At 33.1% G+C, this 21,200-nt stretch overlaps 2 protein-coding genes across 2 annotated transcripts; both read right to left on the bottom strand.

Annotated features, from left to right (window-relative positions):
- Positions 1-247: 247 nt before the first annotated feature.
- On the bottom strand, positions 248-3,029 carry LOC110715070 (oil body-associated protein 2A-like). The gene is made up of 3 exons (XM_021893645.1): positions 2,276-3,029; positions 1,993-2,107; positions 248-778 (listed from the first exon to the last, which is right to left on the bottom strand). The coding sequence occupies exons 1-3, from the start codon at positions 2,615-2,617 to the stop codon at positions 522-524; spliced, it is 714 nt and encodes a 237-aa protein (XP_021749337.1). The 5' UTR covers positions 2,618-3,029; the 3' UTR covers positions 248-521.
- Positions 3,030-8,798: 5,769 nt separating this feature from the next.
- Positions 8,799-20,075, bottom strand: LOC110715034 (MACPF domain-containing protein CAD1-like). Its single transcript, XM_021893607.1, has 6 exons — positions 19,018-20,075; positions 15,975-16,210; positions 11,587-11,782; positions 11,127-11,310; positions 10,000-10,154; positions 8,799-9,731 (listed from the first exon to the last, which is right to left on the bottom strand). Exons 1-6 carry the CDS (start codon positions 19,273-19,275, stop codon positions 9,093-9,095), a joined length of 1,668 nt encoding a protein of 555 aa, XP_021749299.1. The 5' UTR covers positions 19,276-20,075; the 3' UTR covers positions 8,799-9,092.
- Between the last annotated feature and the right edge of the window lie 1,125 nt (positions 20,076-21,200).

Genomic DNA, 21,200 nt, shown 5'->3' on the forward strand with positions numbered 1-21,200 from the left:
ACTTTTTTCGCTATTCATATATTAACTTTAATTTAACTATAACTTTTTATTAATATAATAATAACATATATGTAAATTTTGATTGTATAATTAAGTTATTCTAAGACAGATTAAAAGAGTAGTATTTATAAGAGTACTACTTGTATGAAGGTTACAAATTTAACTGAGATTTAATATTACCAACTTCTTAATTTAAGAACTATATATATAGTTCTTTACATAGATATTCATAAAAACAAAATTCACATTAGCAAAACTAACCCTACTTACATTATATTTGTGATCAACAAAAACACATACATGCGTAACCTTATAACCAATTAACCATGTGTAACATTATTACAACGCCATCTTTCTTCATGGATCATATGCATAACCTAACCTACCCACATAGTACTAGTGTAACCTTATAAAGCCATCTTTATATATGGATGATACCACCATTTTCCTTACCAATCAAACATATATAGCAAGTACTGCAGTACATCGATCATGTACATACTTTATCTAATTTCGCACTACTATGGCAATGGGGTGATTTTCTTCATCTCAGCAGTGATGATATCGATAGCGAAACCCTTTCCATGCTTAATCCAGTAATCTGCATTGGGGTTTATAAGAGCAGGGCCAGTAATATCCACCCTTGAATCACTTATTTTGGTGCTTGATATGCCGTATTTTTCATCTCGTTGCTGAAAAAGAGGCGCCTTAACATTCCCAGCAACCGCTCCTAGTGGTGAGGTCATTAGAGATGGTTCTCCGATCGGTAGGAGGTCACCTATACATTAACAATCACCTTTCATTTATTACAATGATTTTTATAAACAATTAAAAGTTCTCTCCTTCTTATGCTCGTCTCAATGGTCCCCGGTTTTGGATTTTCACAAATATAAATGTCATAATAATTTTTATAAACAATTAAAAGTTCTTTTTTAAGGGTAATGATGTATTTAGTCCTTACTATATATAGGTATTAAATATACTTTCTTAAATGAAATTGAATTAAAAATTCATGACAAAATCACACACAGATTAATGTAATTAATGTTACTTTATTATCAATAGGTATTTTTTGTGAAAAATTACCTTATATACTTCAAATTATGTGAAAAATACATTATAAAAAAAAAGTTGTAAGAAAATCAATAATCAATCAATAACTATATACTAAAAGACACACCAGCAATGACGTCATCTCCTAGTGTGTCCTCAAATTTTATTTTTATTTTTTAAAAAAATCTATTTAAGAAACAAATCTCTTATCTATATAAAGTAATAATTATGTACATTAAAAAGATTTGATGTATCTTTTAAAAAAATCTTATTAACAATTATAAATTTACACAAAAATATTAAAAAACTAATATTCTTAACATAATTTGTAACATGGACTATTTTTTTATATAGAAAATACATACTTTATACTTTATTATGTACTATGTATTACAACAAGATTATATATTTTTTTGATTGTGTAATAGAAGTTCCATGCTTAAATAATGAAATGTAAATATCAAATCAACACAATTTTGTTATTTCTTTGAATAATTTATGATTAGAATTATTGAAAATTACCGTGCGTGGCACGGGACCTAGTACCTTATAAAAACTAAATGTTGTAAATTGCTACCGTTCTTAAATGCAATAATCCAGCAAAATGTAGCTTCTTACAACATCTAAATTTTATTTGGTAGTTTCTTACAATATCTAAATTAAAACTGTAATGTATAAGGTAGTTTCTTACATATGTTTATCATTTTCCTTTTTATAAAAATAAGTATTTTGATCTATTCTAAATTTCTAATCTAGATAGTCTTGATCTAATTAGGACAATAGTAAGCAATAACTTTATAAATACATATGCATGCATAGTGTATTGAATAGATATAAACAAAGTTAAACCACATAATAAAATTATCATACATAAACATGCATAGTGCATTAAATTAAAACAAAGATTTTAAATGAGTTAATTGACATTGTTGTTATTACCTCGATCGGTTTGCCACGTACACCAAAACTTCCCATATGTCTTAGCCAACTTGTCTAGTTCCGGCTTAGCCACCGCTTCCGGAACCCGAGGATTCACCCAAAGCCCCGATTTAATCTGGCACAAAACTAGATTTGTCACCTCTTTGTTTCTCTAACATGTTCTCGTAATAGTAAAACAAGAAAATAAAATAACTTTTGACCATATTTTCTACAAACTGTTAAAAAAAGACAAAGCTCATGCATGCAAAATCCATTTAAAGGAAAAAGAGATCAAGTACAAAACCTCAAAAAAATGAGAGTGCCAAAGCTTCTGCTCCTCTATATGAAGCGCCTCGAAAATCCGATCGGAGATAATATACTCGATACCGATAAGCCGGCCATCGCGATTATCGGTGTCATACACCGCACACTGGCAGAAATCCTCATTGAGGCGATGAACAAAGTGATGAGTCTCAATTTGACGATTCATATCTTGGCTATAAAGAGCAAAGGTACAAACATGTTGACTAAATTGTTTGATTGGTTTCATGGATTGCATCATTTCAGCCCCTTTTTCAATTACATGCTCTTTCATTGTCATCCCTTGACCAGCTGTTTTGCTCTCTCTACCAACTGTTGAAGCCATTTCTTAAGCTTTTTTTTAATGTTTAGCGGATTTGTTTTAGCGGTTTTTTATCTTGAGCGTTTTTGTTGAAGAGGTGAAGGACTTTTAAAAGGGTGAATTTGGTTTTTAGTTTATTAATTAAGGGGGAAGATTGTTAAGGGTGTGTACACGTGTGGTAGTGCATGTAGATTGTAGAAGAAGATGGTGTGAGTAGTGTGATGGTATTGTTTAGGTGGCTTCAAGTATTAAGGCCATTTTGCACTCTTATTTGGGACACTTGGAGTTTGCTTGTTTTAGCTTATTTATTTGTAATTGTTGTGTCTATCTTCTTATGTAATTCGGGCCTCTACTATTCACTTCGGCTTAATTTTAGTTCAGTTCAGCTTCAATCAGTTCAGTTCAATTAAGTTTTGCTTTTAATTTCCTTCTCTCATAAAGTATATGTTTCAACTCTATTTAATATAGTTCAGCTCGGCTTCAATCAGTTCAGTTCAGTTCAGTTCAGCTCCAATTAGTTTTGTTCAATTCAGCTCAATTCATTAAATGTAAACATAACCTTCTTATATTATATTGCATGCACTGATCGTGGGCAACGTCCAGGATAATGACTGAAGTTAGAGGCATACAAAGGAGACAGACTATGATGGTTGACATCAAAAATCCGAACGGTGCAGGCAATGTATGTGTCCTAGACTCCTAGTCAGTAGGTGGAATTTACAATGGCATCCTCAACTTAGTAGGGTGAAATACCAATAGTAACCCTAGATTAACCAGTTACAGCAATCAAGAAGATCAACTTGAATTTACTCGTCGTTTTTATTTACTAAATTAACATCCCTAAAATTATATTAATTCATTTCTAAGTAAGTTTATATATCACGTGGCGCTGATTAGCTTTGAACCTATGATCTCAATAGTAGAGACTTGATGATGGAGTCATATGATATTACATATATATTTTTACAAAACCAAAAAAAAAAAAAAAAAAAAAAAAAAAGAAGAAGAAGAAGAAAGGGTTAATTCAAGATAATACTTCCTCCGTTCTTTTAATATTGCACCACTTGTATTTTATAGAAATATCACAAATAAATATTGCACCATTTCTATTCTAGAAAAAGAAATATTTGTGTTACAATACAAATACCAAATATATCCTTACTTAATTACTATTCAACACTTGATTTTTTAGTTTATATATATCATCACATGGGCAATCTTGTACTTTTACCTTTCTCTCTTATCCTTTATTCCATTACCAAAGTACTTGTACCCAACCCCTATGGTACAATAAAATAAGAAAGGACGAAATAATATAAATTAATAACAGTGATTCTCAATCATGATCTTTACGTATAGACTTGCACTCCCTCCGTCCCATAAAAGTTCATAATTGTGGTTTTTCACGGTATTTAATAAATATGAGGAGAAAGTGGATAAAATATATTTTTTAAAAAAAATTCAAAAGTACAATTATAAACAAAAGTTAGAATGAGTAATACTCGTTGTTTTGTTGCTTTCTCGATTTCACATGTAAAGCGCACGGGTAATACTCTAGCCCACAATGTTGCTATGTTAGACTCTAGTGGTTGTATTGAACATGATTACCTAGGTTCTTTTCCCCCAAAGGTCTCTTAACTTTGGCAGAATTTGATCTCTATTAATATTATTATCGGTAAGTGCTTAAAAAAAAGAGTGAGAAAATGGAAAAAAGTATCAGGCATGTGCAAAATTAAAGACTGATTTAGAAAATACAATGAATAAAGTTAAAAAAAAAAAAGGTATAATGATCTTTACATACTATCCAAAAGTAATAGAAACAAAAACAATATTTTAGGTCTCAAAAATAGGAAAATAGGAACCATATATATTATGGAGCGGAGGGAATATAATAATAATATTTAGTATATATTATTTATATGATAATTCAAGACACTATCCAAACTCAAAAACTAGTTAAATAATAGGTAATGTTATATGCAGCCCTAAGCATTTAATATACTTTCTTTTCTAATATTAAGTTGTGAATTTATCAACAATTCAGGAGTAAATTGGTGTAATAAATGTTTATTCATTGTCAATTCTTTCTATTTTTAGCTTTTTATATGCAGGTCTTATCTTTTTCCTTAAATAATTAATAAATGCAAGTAATTAAATTAAATTCAAAATAAATAAAAGGCTTTTACTCTCCCAATGAAAGTAAATGAGTGTTTTCAAAATTAAACATGATTTAATGAATTATTTATGAAAGATCTTGTTAACGAACGCCTCCGGGGCGTTGGATAAGCATTTAAATTATTACTTAAATTGTACTTCCTCCGTCCCTGAATGAACGACCCATTTGTCCTAATTTTAGTCCCAAAAAGAATGACCCATTAGCATTAAAATATCCACCAATTTGCAATAATGTTTGTGCAAAATTAGCTTCCCCATATAAAAGTTTGTTTTTCCATATACTTTTTTGTAAACCCCATGTAAATTTATCTTTCTAATATACTTTTATTCTTTTTATTTAACTTTATTAATAACCGCGAAATCAACCCAAAAGGGTCGTTCTTTCGGGGACGGAGAGAGTATCAATTTGGGAAAGCATGACAAAATCACGAGTTGATCGATGTAATTAATGTTAATTTTTAATTTAATTTTTCTAATTTTAGCTAGCTTATCCAAAGCCCCCGGAGCGTTCATTAGCTTTTGCCGTTTATGAATTGAAATTATTTAAACGAGCATACATCTGCTACATGATTTAATGGGAAAACCCAAAAAATGGGTTTTAATGGCCCTAATGGATGAGTAGTGATGTTGACCTAGAACAAACTTTTAACTAAATCGAATATACAATATAATATTGTACATCCTTCATATATTTACCTTAAAATCAGCAAAAGTTATCCTAATATGAATAAATGTTTCCTTGACATAAATAAAAGTTACAAAGTATTTATACTTTATTGATAGTTACCCAAAAAAAAATCTAAAAATGATCCTAAATTTGATAAAAGTGACCCCTACAGTAAATTATTGTAAATCGGATGTATATAAAAGTTACTCTTGACCAAGAGGCTTGTTTAGTTTAACTTATTTTTGCTTATCTGAACTTATCTAATTTTATTTGATTTTATTAGGTCTGATCGGATTATCTGATTTGAAAAAACTTTAACCTTAAGTGTACGATAATCTATAAGGAAAAAATATATCAACTGGGGTCTTGTTAGATGCGTAATACTCCTTCCGTTCCATATTACTTGACACAGTTTCCAATTTTGTCTGCCACACAATACTTGACATGTTACTAAATATAGAATGGGACCACTAATCAATACATATTTTCCCACATTTTTTCTTTCCTCACCACCTATCCCACTTTCACCGCACTTGTTCTTTTTTTACAATATAAAAATACAAAAGAGAATCTCTTATATAGTAAACAAATGTTTAAAATAAACTCATCTGTAGTTTTCTTAAATTACGTGTCCACCACAACGTCTCAAGTATTATGAGATGGAAGGAATAATGTATATTTTATTAATATGCAATTTCATACTCCCTCCATCCCATAATACTTGGGACATTGGGGTGGACACATAGTTTAAGAAAACTACAAGTGAGTCCATTAAAACATTTATTTATTATATAAAAAAATTTAATTGGGGTGGAAAAGTGAGATAGGTGTGAAAAGAGAAAATGTAGAAAAATATTTCTTTTATTAATGGTCTCATTCCATATTTAAAAACGTGTCAAGTATTGTGAGACGGACGAAAATGGAAATTGTATCAAGTTTTATGGGATAGAGGGAGTAATTTTTTTTCATTATGAAATTAAAGATTTAATGATAAAAAATTGTACATAAACAATGATCTGATCAGAACTTATATGTTTTTTTATCTGCTCTTAATCTATTATTTTATGATCTAATATCTTAACTTATTTTTATTTTTTCTAAAATAAGTTGAATTAAACAAGACCTTATAATCTTAAGTGACATGTAATGCAGGTAGCACTAGATCCTATAAAGTACTTCCTCCTTTTTTTAATACTTGCTCCATTTCTCCATGCGCGGAGTTTTAGGAGAAATTGGAGAAAGTAATCTGTAACTATAACTAAAGAAAAAACCGCTTACATCACCTGTATACACATGTCATTTTATCATTAAAAAATTTCCCTCCAATTTGCTTATGACATCATTATTTTGTTTTCCCCTAATTTTGTCTTTCGAAATTCAAGATTGGAAAAAATAATTCTTAAAAATAAATAAAAGTGTGAATATCAATTAATCAAAAACATAATAATGATTTTTCTCTTTTCAAAAACCCTCATTTTGTGGTTAATTATTTTACACTCTCTTATTAATTTTTTTTTTAATTTTAATTAAAGCGTGCATCGCACGAGTACTAATCTAGTAAAATGTGGAAATAGTAGGGTAAGAAGAAGATTAAAAAATTGTACAAAGCAAAAGTAGTTGAGAGAATTGGAGGAGAGATAATATAAAACTAATAAAATATGATTTATGTTGGGTCCACTTGGTGAGAGAAATGAAAAAATTTCCAAATAAGGAAATGAAATAAATATTTAAAAACGACAATAAAATAAAGGATTTTTTTGAAAATAACACCACATATTTTGAAAAAAATGGATTATAACACCACCTTTTCTCGAATTTGTATTATAACACCACATAAAAATCAAAAAAATTGATTAGCTCACTTTGGACACATGTCACTCATCTATTGGATTAAATAAAATTAAATTTTTTTTTTAAAAAAAATCCTAAAATGCTAAACCAGCCACCACCGCCGGTGGGTTCCCACCACCGTCACCCAAACCTAACCCCCGAAGCTCCGAGACCGTCGCTGAACCACCGTCGTCACCATACCCTACCCCAAAACCTCTTATATCGTCACCACACCATCGAAACCCCAATCTAAACTAGCCGAAACCCCAGCCCACACCGTCGCCAAACCACAGTCAGCCGAAACCTAACCCAACCCAGCCGAACTTCCCAGCCACTTCGCTTCCTCCCTGAAAAACCACCCCTGTACTTCTGCTTCACCTTCAAACCGGTCAAAAACCACTTTCGAAGCCCCAGCCGGGTCGATTTTGCGGTGAGGCGACGACATGGGTGGTTTCGGTGGTTCGTGGTAAGGATTTGCACGGATTGATTGGTGGGATTTGAGCGAGGGGAGAGGGGCTGTGATGGGTGGGGATGATGGGCGGTGATTTCGCCGGTGAAGGAAGGATTGCCGACGTCAGTAGGAGTCTCCGACCGTGGAGTCGCGGCTGCCGGTGGTGGGCTAGTGGCTGGGTTAGGGTTATAGGGTGTTTTTCTTTTTTTTTTTTTAATTTTTTTTACCTTTATTTTTTAAACCAATGTCTTATTGCCACTTGTCTATCTTGGGTCCCACTAACGGATTTCATCCAAAATTCAGTTAGAAGGTGGTGAGATCCAATTTTTGGATTTTTTTTGTGGTGTTATAATCAAAGTTTGAGATTATGTGGTGTTATAATCCATTTTTTGTAAAATCTGTGGTGTTATTTTAAAAAAAAATCCTAAAATAAAAGTGGAGTAAGTATTAAAAAACGAAGGGAGTCACTGCTCACTAGTCACCAACGTGACATTAGGCTTACTTACCTTTGAGCTTACACGATCCTATTGCTAATGCAAGACTTTACTACTACATATAATAAATAAATATAAATATAAATTTCTTGAGTCAAGGTCAATCAAATGAACTAACTTGCTCGGGAGTTTAGTTCCTAACTCTCATTATGTAGCCAAATTATTCATTTTATGTTGGCTTTATTTTCTCATTTATAGCCTCATCCATTCCAGATGCCACTAAAGTACTCAAATTTACTGAGTTTAGAAATCTGGGATGGTTAATTGATGGATTGAAGAGAAACTTGAGGGCCAATGACAGACAGGATGTTCCTTGACCCCAGCCACAAATACCTTATAGTAAGAATCATGTGCACGAGATTTGAACTCATATTTTATATACCAGCTCGATAGGCTAAATAAAGCTTACGCGTCACGCCCACAAAATCTATAGCTAAAATGGCTACCACGTTCATATGTTTCACCTAGAGTGAAATAAACAACATTACAGGCCTCATCAACATTTTAGTTCTTTCCTTCTGTGAGCCTGAAATCAATGTAAAATTAATCAAGAACACGCCCCAATTACCCGAATTGCTAAATGTTTCAACATTCAGCGGAAACCTATACATTATTTGCAGCACCAACAGGCACTTAACAACCAAGTCCTCTTTTTTCCAAGGAATACCCTGAACCAAAAGAAAAGAGGCTCTAGAGTAGCAACATCACTACTTCTAATTTGTAAACCCTAATAAAACAAAAGAAATACAAATAAAGCTTGACAATTGAGAACACATCACTTATTACATGAATATACAATCAATCAGATCCAGTTGACTAAGACTACAAAAAATGATGGAGCTTCAATTTGACTAAGAAATAAACAACCAACACCACAAATGATCAATAATTCAAAAGGGAATATTTGGCCCTCAAAACAATTTTCCCTTTATCCACGCCAAGCTTGGCACCGGTTACTAACCAGTGACCAGGTGAATCTTGTGGCCCTTTTAACATCTCTGTCGAGTCTACTAGTTTTGCAAGCTTTGCTGCAGCACTGCCGCTGTCTAATCTCTTATCTTCTGGAGTTTGTTCATTAGATAAAGTACCATCTGCTTTATGCAAAGCAGTAAAATTTAAAGGGGTATGGTCCCATACAGATCGTCTTATGGTGCAACCAGGTACCTTTGAAAACAGGAGTTTGAGATACAGCACGCTTTTAGCACCAAAATCCCAAACTCCAAGTTGGGCTCCTGTTACAATATGTACACCAGAAAGATCGACAATGCAAGTCTCTTTATATTCTATAGGAGCAGTGCTGACATGAGAGAAGTGCTTCCATTTAATAGGTTCAAACCAACGGCTATCTTGTTCCTCAGGTCCTTGCCATTTTTGTGCACCAATAGCCATGTGGGAATCCCAATGGGGTTGGAGGATTTTCGGGAGTGAAACTAGGTGCTGGAGATGGATAGCAAGCCGATTTTGCTTGGCACCTTCAAGGCTAAGCCTCAGACCAGTTACTGGTTTACGCCCAACTGTTACCTGTTGAATTTCATCATGGACTGTTTGTCAGAGAGAATTTTGAAATAAAAAGTGCTATCTTATTCTTATATTGCAAAAGTTTAAGTAAACTATTTGGAATTGTCCAATAGAAGGGTGTGAATGTCAGTGGTCACCGTATCTGGTTCGCCAAAAGACAAAAGACCTTACGGTATGATCTCATACATAACAAGACAGCCTGCTATCAAGAGACTCAAAGAACATATCAATATATCATTATATCATGAGAATCTCAGAATAGACAAGTCACCTGCTCAGGGCTGATATAAAGTTTGGGACCCATCCAGCTGAAATGAAGTGATTGACAAACAGGCTCTTTTCTTTGCAGATTGCTTTGTTCAGGTGCCCAGACTCGAGGTATTTGAAATTCTAAAAAGTACTGTAGATCTTCAAGAGGTGGCTTGTCTGACAAAATCAAAAATATAATTCAATAATGTAAGATGCAAAATAACTTTTACTCTCCCACAGTAGCTCAGATACACATCTACTCTACAAAGAATAGTGATACAACAAAGAATGCACATAGGGGCAATAATTGCTACTTCGTATATGATTGACAACTTTTCTGAGATAAAAAAACTTGCATACGTCAAAGTGAACTTTATTTTACATTTTTTAACAGTGACAGTAAATATTGAGGGTTATCCCGTTATCTAAATTCTCTTCTACCGGAATGTGAAATTGGATGCTCTAGAGCTACAAGGTAACACAGGAAAACTAGTTTACATATGCAGCTAAGTACAGATTATTGGAATCTCAGATACAAAAAGTTGTAGTTAAAAGTTAATTATGTATGGTACGTATGTTACACCCTCCGCGCCAAAATTATATTTCATATTGACTAAAAAAAGCTAAATTAACAGGATAAGAAATTTTATGCTGGAAATATTGTTCTAGAAAAAGTAACCTTGTGTAGCAAATTAGATATCTAATGAACTATTGATGAATGATACATACAAATATCTAGGAACATCAGCTGTGGCATCTCAAATTAAAAGGACAAATATTAGTACGGGACAGAGGCAGTGATTATTTCAGATGGGATCCTATTTTTCTCCTAACAGACATGATTGCAGATCATAGGAACATAAAAATAACATTCTCTAATCTCTATACGAAATGCCCAGCTAATTCTTTGTTGTTACAGTATGGAATTATGGATCCACGGTACTGGTAAAAACATACAAGTCTTTATTAGTATGCTGAGTTACTGATGACTGTTGCATATGACAACAATTTATTGTAATGAAGAATGCTTTAAGCAAAGTGTGGTAGTCCTATAAAACTTACAGAATGAAAACTACATAATACTAGAAGGAAAGAAATACTGAAAAAAATGGAAAATCAAGTAGATGTGACTTGTAAAGAGAACCTTACACTCCAAATAGAGCTCAATAGCATGGGCTAAATGTTTAAGACCAGGTACTCCTTCAAGAAGAGAGACTATAGGTTCAAAAGTCATGTCAATTACATCCGGTGATAAGTAGACAGTCTCTGCCCACTTGATGGAACTCTGTTCAAGATCGTCGCCTCCTCTTCTTCTAAAAATAACAGTAACATCCTGCAAGATTATATTGATTTATCACATTCTGATACTCTGCCCACTTCAATTTAGTAAGTAACTTAGAGGCACAAGGAGGAAAATAAGAACTCCTTCCTCCTCTCTTCCATTGAAATTTAAGAAAGAGAGAGAGAGAGAGAGAGACACTCCTCACAAGAAACACACCCAGAAAAAAAACTGCACCTACTATATCTTTTTTTTTTTTTTAACCAATCAAGAATAAAAAATTTAATAATTATTTTTGTTTGAGCAAAGCAGGTAAGCAGCAATACTAGCCTTGTCCTTGTATTTCAGAGGGGGAGCATTAGGCTGGCCTCTCAAGTCTGTAAATCTCTGATCCCCAATGTCTTTCATATAATTCTCAATATCTGATGCCGACAAAAGTGATGATTGGTCTTGTCGGACATAAACTACATCCCGCCCACCAATGGTTGTCGATTTAACAACATGGGTACCAAAATTTTCAATAAAACTGAAAAAGAAAAAAGAAAATTCAAATGAGCCATCAATCAGAATTCAGAAACCTCATTCCCAAGTTTTTAGCAAAAAAAACAAGGGATATCAGCAGAATATAAACATTTGCCGTACCAATTCAATACCAAACATTTTTAACATTAATTAAATCACTAAGACAAGATTACAAGGGTGATTCTGTGCGTGTGTGTCTACCTTAAGTTGCTAAAACAACAAAAACACTATATGACTAGAGTATTGCAGATGGTCATGCCTATGGAACAAACAATAAATCTATCAGGCATCGTTATAGAAATTAGTTTCTTATGAGAAGATTGAGAGCTTAATAAGTTGTCACTTATTCCTAATGATACTCCATGAAAACCATGTAGACTCCGATACTTCTTGTACTTTAATACCATTCACTATCCTTAGAGTGAAGATTGAGAAACTAAGTTGTCACTTATTGCTGATGATACTCCATGAAAACCAAGCAGACTGATGATATTTCTTGTGACTTTAATACCATTCACTATCCTTAAAAAGAGCAAAGATTGAGAACCTAATAAGTTGTCACTTATTCCTGATGATACTCCATGAAAACCATGCAGACTGATGATACTTCTTGTTATTTTAATACCATTCACTATCCTTTAAAAGAGCGTAAATGTTTGCATTGGATACCATATATAGAACATCATCTATGTTATATTAAGAACATGAACGGTTGAACAACATGAACATGTAATATCTTGCATAACTTTTACCGAAACATCCAATTTGACTTAGACCCGAGTCTTATTTAATCTATTGGACCTTTCCTGATTTTAATTTTATATGTTCTTTTCCCTCATTTTATGGACTTTTGGTCCCCCTACTTTGCATCTTTCTTTTGATGTTCAAAAAAAGGAACACTACCGCTGTTTCAAATTATTTGCAATGATTTTACATAAAGTGTGAGTAGAAAATGTATAATCGTTGCATATAAATTGAAACGAAGGTGGTAAAACCGTAAAACTGGTAATAGCCATCATTATTTTGTGATTTCAGCTCTTGACAATTTTTCTTAGGGGGGCCAAATTACCATAATATTATTAATTATACGATATATATATATATATATATATATATATATATATATATATATATTACCCTAATACTCCCTCTGTTTTTTTTAGTTGACACCTTTCTATTAACACGCTTGCCAACGCATGTTTTAAATGCTTAATAACTCTAATTATCAACATTTTAAAATTATAAAAATTGGATATTAAAAAATATACATCGAGGCGATTCAAACAAAATCCTACATGACTATATTTTATCGTATCTATAAATCAAAAAAGCGAGTCAAAGTGTAGTGTGTGAATAGTGTAAAAGTCAAACGGTGTCAACTAATAATAAACGGAGAAAGTATTATTAATTATTATACAAATACCATAAAAATAAAATAATCATTTATATAATCCTATTTCAATAAGTAATTAACCTTAGACATTACTTCCATAACTCATAATTTCAAAAGCGTGGATGAAGGTACTCCTTATTATTTACTATGAATAATAAATACAAGTCAGATTATAGCTAAATTCATTAGCCAAGACTTATCAAAAAAATTGAAGAGGAAATAATAATTTCGATAAAAATTATCTATAGATAGAATCATAGATTTACAAAAAAGAAAACTAAAAGGGTAATATTGTAATTGTGTAGTCTAATTTACAGCTAACTAGTAGTGATTAGTGATTTCACGTGTGTGTTCATTTGCTTTGGAGTTTGGGATTTGTGCAAAAGAGACAAACTGAATACTCCAAGTAAGCTTGGACGCTTGATCCAACTTTTTTAGGTAATTTTTGGGCTTTTTACTAGATGTAAAATATAAAAACTTTGGGCCAAATTTTAAGGGGGGCCAAGCCCTTGCCCGCCCCTTTAAAGGTCCGCCCCTCATGGGAGACTAATCGACTTCCTAGGATAGGACATTGAAAAAAATAACAGAATTATCCATTTCAGGTTTTTATAAAATACATACAAAAGCACTTTTGAATTTATGATTGTAAATTGTTACTATATTTTTATTTGCAAAAACCAATAAGTAAAGTGCACTACAATCAGAATTAGGTGACAGTAACATTATGCATAGATCCAGGAAATATCAAACTTTCTTGAGGAAAATAACTTAAATTACTAGGGCATACACAGAATTCAAGCATCAAGCATGCCCAACAATAATTCTGAACTTTTTCTTATAGGTGCTATGTGGTCAATCAGCAATAAAAATAGGATAATGCTATCATCTAAAAATCTCAAAGGAAGAAAAATAAACTCAATATACCTTGTGAGTTGTGAATTTGTGATTGTTTTGAAAAGTTATTAGGCATGTACTCTCTTCACCTGATTATTGTTGAGCTGATATTATTTTTACTAAGATCATATTATTTATGCTGAATTTCAATTATATTTACAAATCAAACTTACTTTTATTGAATATTATTTTTAGTAAGGTGAAGACAAGGCCGTACTAGAAAGGAGGGAAAAATGGCCATTCGATTAACCAATTTTTTGTGAAAGACAACAAGAATAGACACAACTTCTTAGTTGAATAAGGTAGGCAAAAGAGAAATAACATACTAAAACAAATAGCTTCACCAGCACAATCATAATCACAATCAACAGTACAAATGAGCTTTAATTAATTAAAATCAAAGATTGTAAACCATGAATGTAACTCCTTTCCTTATAACTACAAAAATATTATAATGATTATTACATAATATCAACTACTGGTAATTACTTTAAACACATAACTTAATACTAGAATGGTGTGCATTGAAGACCATGAAAAACCAAGTGGGACAGCTACTACCTCTAATAGTCTACTCAGGCTTGACGATATGTTGACTTTTGACTATTTACAGGTCTCACTTTGACCATAATTTTTTTTACTGACATACTCCCTCCGTCCCCTTTTGATAGTATGATGTGATTGTGTTACATAACTTTGACCTTAATTGTACGTTTATGTATAAGAAAAAACATTATCAAGTGGAATCCTATTAGATTCGTCTCAACACGTAATTTCAGACATAAAATCTTCATAACTTTTACAAATACTAAATTAAAGATACATGGTAATAAGCAATTGGAAGTAAGATTTGATCCGGTGAATATTCTGATGTACTCTAATTCTAACAAGAAAAGGTTTATAAAAAAATAAAAAATAAATAAATAAATAAATAAAAAACAGCCAAAAACAAAGTGAGTAGCTTAGGAAGAGTTATTAAAAAGGTACACATACTCCACAATGAAAGTAAACATCAGGTACCACAGAAAAATGAGAGAAAGAGAGCATGTACCACAGAAACTTAAGTAGATAAAGATGAGAAAAAAGAGAATATACCGCAGAAAAATGAGAATGAATCAAAATAGGAATCTAGAAAGTATGAAACGAAATTATAGAATATGATACCCCCAAGATTTGAACACTATTCACTAGGGATGACAATCTAGTCCAGACCATGGTTTGATCTTATCTGAAGAAAAAGATCCGAGCCAAATCCAAGAAATAATAATTCGAATCCGACTCTGTATTACTGAATTCGACTCCAAGTCAAAGGAGGGTCAGAATCGGATTCTTGTAACATATCTGATCTAAATCTGACTTATATATGTACTTTTATATTTTTTTATTATTCAATGAATGGATTTACAGGTTTTTGACATTGATTAGGTATTTGGCTGCTATTGATTATTAGATCAAAATAAGTGTGAGAGTTGGAGTCAAAGTTGGTCGGGTTGGAGTCAGAGTTGGAGTCGGATGCTGGAATTTTAAGTCGGATCAGAGTCGAATGACAAAGTCAAAGGAGGAGGAGGAGGGTTAAAATTCTAACAGCTTGTAGGGTCGAAGTTAGATTTTCCATAACCCGATCCGAATCCAACCCATTGTCATCCCTAATTATCACTTTCATTTGTGTTTAGACAGATTAAAACACTTCATTTTTTTTTGGTAGGGTCCTACCAATTATCAATTGTTTATTTCCTAAGTTAAATTAAAATAATCATACAAATACCCCACTAAAGCACTAACTCCCATCACATATATTTTTCTATTTAAAGAACATACAACCAAACAGCTTATCTCCAATAGTTAATGTGATATCACTGATATGTGTTCAAAGTAATATGGGACAGAAGGATTAACTAATTTTACTTGCCTTGCCAGAGCAGGAGGATCCCAGGTGTAAGGAACTGCAGCTTTAATTTCATCCTTCAAAGCTAATTGCGATTTCAATTGAAGTTTGTACAAGGGTATGAAATAGCCCAGCATTGCAAGGGATTTAGTAGCTGCTGCGTCAGCTTGCCAATTACCACTAAAATTAAACATGGCATTAAAGCTTCCAAGGGGTATACTTCCAGTCAATCCTGACTTCTTATTGAAATGCTCTGACATCTGAATGAAAACAAGTTTTTATTACAATTAAACATTCAGCCATATATGAATTTTCCGTAATCCAATATATATGTCCAAATAAGACCAATGTCAAATAATAAAGTACAAATACTTAAATAATTCAGCTCCACTTAGGCCATGACAACTAATAAAAAACAGAAATGTCTCGAGAAAAAACTGATCAGCATAAGAATTTCAATATAAAGATGTAAAAATTATATATTGTATGGACCTTTGAAATTTCAAGAAGACCAAATACCAATACTGGAGATCAATTACACTAGTAAAATATCTCCTTGAGTAACAATACTTCATTAATCGATCTAGCAATAGTCCGAGCTACAGCATTTTCACTGAACACAGACATAAGAGCGGGGTGCATGTATCAATGTTTTAAAACTCACATTGAAAAAATCTATATTTACTTAAAACAACTCCAAAAAGATTAAGTTGCTGAAAAGGGTTAAAACAAGGATGGCTTATTGGCAATTCAATGTGGCACATAACACAACTCTCAGCTGAAGTTGAAGTTTAAGAGCCAGGTACATCTGATCATAGCACTCTAGTAATTCATGTAGTAAATAAGGAGAATGCTTTTGTGGGGGGGGGGGGGGGTTCAATTGTTGGGCTGAAGATGTCACTTCTGAATCTTCGTTACAAAATTAAAACATTGATTAAGTAGGATCTCCTACTTTTGCAAAAACTGAAAAGCTATGTTACTCGGACTCTTTCATTTACTTTACCTCACGTGTCCGTGTCGACACGACTCGTGTCGGACACTGACACCGACACTTGGACACTTCATTTTTAACTAAAAACACAACTTTTTTCAAGAAAATGGGCGAGTCCGATGCTTGGACACCCGTGTCTAATTTGACACTTCATCCGAGTCCAAGTAACATAGCTGAAAAGTATGAAAGTAGAGCTCATCAGCTCAGTATAAACTAACTTGAGATTGGACTTGTTGGTGTTTAATATAATTATAATATAAAAGCCAAATAGGATCTGTTGCCCATTAGTTTTCCGGATCATAGCAGGGATGGATTAGAAAATTGCAAAAACCAAAGGAGTTGAAAACACCTTTTCCATAATGGAGTCACATTAAATAATAGCTGATTTTAAAGCTAAATAGTGTACTGGTTAAATAAAACAATATACAGAGTTTTAAGATTTTGACTAATCCTGCTTTGGTGGGAGGAGTTAGGATCTTTTCGGAGTGTTAAAGATAGTATATTCGGTCCGTCACTGCTATTGAACCGGGGCTTGCAAGCTATAGGCCAATGCTTCCAAGCCAGAAGTACATGGACATCTATGCAGATTTTGCCATTATGGAATCAAAGAAGACAGTATGAACCATCAATTCTGATAAGTAGCCCGTGTGGTTGGTTTTGTTTCTAAATGAAGAAATCTTGTGAGATGATCAATCCAGACTTCTTTGCAGTTGTCTTGTCAGAACTCAGAACTGAGTTAATGCTTGAAGAAGTCAATGTCACATTTCTACCTACAATATGACAAATTCTTTTGACAGGGTGATCCTTCTCGATAACATCAGAGCTCAGTTGCTTATGTGGCAAATTACTGATTCAGACTTCTCCAAGCAGCTATTGATCATAATGCTCTACTGGCACTAGAATCTATGAAGTTCTATGGAAGGAAGAACATAACTCTAAGACCACAACTGAAGTGGAATTGAAGAAAGCTTATGATATCTTTGAATGGGAGTATTCAAACCAAAGATTGCTGATTCTGGGCTCGCGTTCAGTTTAAAGAAAGCAAATTGTGCTCAATGGTGACTCCACATTGTCTTTTCAAGCAAAAACGGGAGGAGATAGGATGATCCCTTTTTACCCTATATGTTTGTGCTTGGCAAATAGTACCTTAGTAGTGATGGACACGGTTACTAAAGATACTAAATTCAAAACCCAGTTAAGATGTGACAATCTTTGCAGACAGGATGACCCTTTCTTAACATTTCAGAGCTCGTAGGTCCAAGGCAAGGCATTAAGGCTGCATAATACCCAATAAGGCATTGACTGATGTCCATCAGTTACGGACTACAAAACACTGGTCCAAGTTGAACAGCGTTGGACAGAAATCACATAACAGAGAGAACTGTTTCAATTTCAATCGCTACAAATATAATTGTTTACTTTGACAGAATCTGGAACACAATGGCCCTGTAGTGGCAGATAGATAATGATTTCTGCTTAAGAGATGTTTCTAGGCCTATGTAATGTCCAAGCCATCCATCTGTCAAAGTACATCGAAAATTGATTTGTATCATAAAGACTAAAATGACATCTCTAGTCTATAATACTACACTTCCAACTTGCTCATTTCACAGTATGGTGGGGTTTTGAAGTGAACCTTCCTTAGTCAACCACCCATAAACCAAAACTCACAATATTATAACAGTCCATGAGCATATACAAAATCTATCTTATATTCACTTGTTTTGGGGTAGAGAGAGCCACAAAAGACACTGACGTAGACGGGAATTGACACCAAGTCTCTAACCATATTTTATCTCCTCGGTAATTGGTCCAATTACACAATAATAGTTCTAAAACCATATCTCCTAATATACAAATGAGAAATTCAAACAATAAGGAACCCTAAGCAATGACAACATAAACACAAACAAGCCAAAAAACCTCAACATATATATATATATATATATATACACACACACAGCAATACAGCATCAATCAAAATTCTAAGAAATACCCAGATAATAATTCCACCACAAAAAGCAAAACCAACTTAGAAAATAAACATATAATTAAAAAAAAAGTAAAAATTGTCACCTCATGAAAGTTACAAACAGGAGTAGCTTCCCAAGCCTTTTTCCCAGGAGAATACTCAATATCAACAGAAACATTAGGAAGAACAACATCATCAGAGATCAAAATATCCCTTTTATGATCTTCATCAATATGAATTAATCGAGACCCAGGTGCCCCTTTACAGTATAACAATCGAATATCTGAAGTAACATCAAACCCTCTTCCAACTGCTTGGATTGCATTGCTTAATGTAGTGATTAATGCATCAGATTTTGCCATTTTTGAACAGGATTGAGCTCAGATAAGTTGAAAAAAGCAGCAAGAACAAGGCTTTTTAATAGATTAAAAAAAAACCCAAATCAAAAAAAAAAAAATATTTGCAAGAAATCAAGGGTTTTCTAGGGATTAAAATTGAAAGAAGAGGTGGGGTAGGTTGGACTTTTTGAATGTACAAAGTAATGGAATGAAGAGTTGATGTTGTTGTTGCGAGGTTTTGACTGTAATAATAATGGGTTGGCTGGCGGGGTTACTCAAACGCGTTTTTAGTGAATGTGAAGTGGAAGATTCGGGGTTGACTGGTCCTCTTTTCAAACATTCAATACTCTTATCAAGGAAGCAAGTTCTTCCTTCCTCTTTTTTTTTTTTCTTGTTTTTTTTTTTTTTTTTTTAATGTGAACACACTTTCAACAATTTAGTAGGGGTTTTATCTGGTTCTCTTGTTTCTCCCTAGAAAGTAAGGGTGAAAATTTTTCAAATTAAAATTGAAGCGAATTGAAGATCAATATAAATTAGTAATTCGATTTAGTTTTTTTTTTTTTTTTTTTTTTGAATTGTTATAGTTTGGAAAAAAAAAATTTAATATGGATTTGGTTTTGGATAGTAGAAAACCGAAAATCGAATATAAAACCAAATTTTGGCGCATAACCTAAACCCCTTCAAAAGTCTTTATGATTATACCCTTTTGTATATTTAAACCTAAAAAGAAAAATATGTCCTCTCCCACAACCTTTATCCTCTCTCAGGATCTCCTCATTTTAAATTCTAAAACTGTCGAACACAATTCCTTTTCTCACTTCTCTCTCACCCTTAATTTTGAGTCAAAATTCAAACCGAACACCAAATATTCATTACTAAGTTTTTTCAAGATTTTCTTCACTCTTCGGCCTTTTCTCTCCTTTTTGGTTGTGAATTTTCTTTGCAAGGACTTTTACTAGTGTTTTTTTACTGATAATAACCCCCAAAAACTTTTAATTATGTTTAGGAAAATTTCACTTTTACTAGCACTAAAACACTCCTACTTCACTTTTGCTACACCACCATAAACGAAACCCTAAATCCCGTTTAGGGTGGTTTCGGGCTGGTGTTTAAGGGTTACGGGTGGTGGTTTTGGGTTGGTGTGTAAGGGTTAGGGGTGGCGGTTTTGGGTGGGGAAGAGGAAGGGGGATTGATTCAGGGTGGGGGAATGAGAGGGGGGTCGATTCCGGTGGGGGGATGGGGAGGAGGGGGTTGTTTTCCAGTTTCAGGATAGGGGTTGGGGCAGTGAGAAGGGGATAAGGGAAGGGGGTGGGCTGCGTACGTGGAGGAGGGGGAGTGGATTCGCCGGCGCCGAGAAACGCTTAGGGCGTCGGCCTCCGACATGGGGAGGGTGGCTGACGGGAGGGGACTGGCAGTTGAAGGTGGTGGCTGGGTTTTTCTTCTTTACAAAAAATTATTTTTTTAATTTTTTGAATAAACTTAACGGAACTCTAACGGATTTCGTTAAGTGGTAGCAATTTTTAACAAACTTGTTTTTGTATGGTAGTAAAATAAAATTAAAACTTTTCCCTGTAGCAAAAGTGAAGTACATGTGTTTTGCTGGTAGCAAAAGTGAAAATTTCCTTATTTTTAATAAATAAATCTTATTATCATCCTAGAAATGATAGTTATTTTAGTGTGTTTAATTTATTTGTTTGTTCGTCTGCCTATGATTGATAATTTTGGACCACATAATTTTCGTAAGTGTCTATAGAACCAATGAGTATTTTCACTTAAACAACTATGCATTAGTGGATTTCATGTTGAACTAATTCACAAATTGTATTGTTTCAGATGGAATTTTTATATTAAGGCAATTATTGATCAAATCTATGATATAATTAATTATAAGATGTTATATTTTAGAAGAATCCATAAAAAAGAAGAAGAAGTCATTCTTCACGTTCAAC

This window comes from Chenopodium quinoa, unplaced genomic scaffold (assembly GCF_001683475.1).
Source record: "Chenopodium quinoa cultivar QQ74 unplaced genomic scaffold, ASM168347v1, whole genome shotgun sequence".
Taxonomy (NCBI): domain Eukaryota; kingdom Viridiplantae; phylum Streptophyta; class Magnoliopsida; order Caryophyllales; family Amaranthaceae; genus Chenopodium; species Chenopodium quinoa.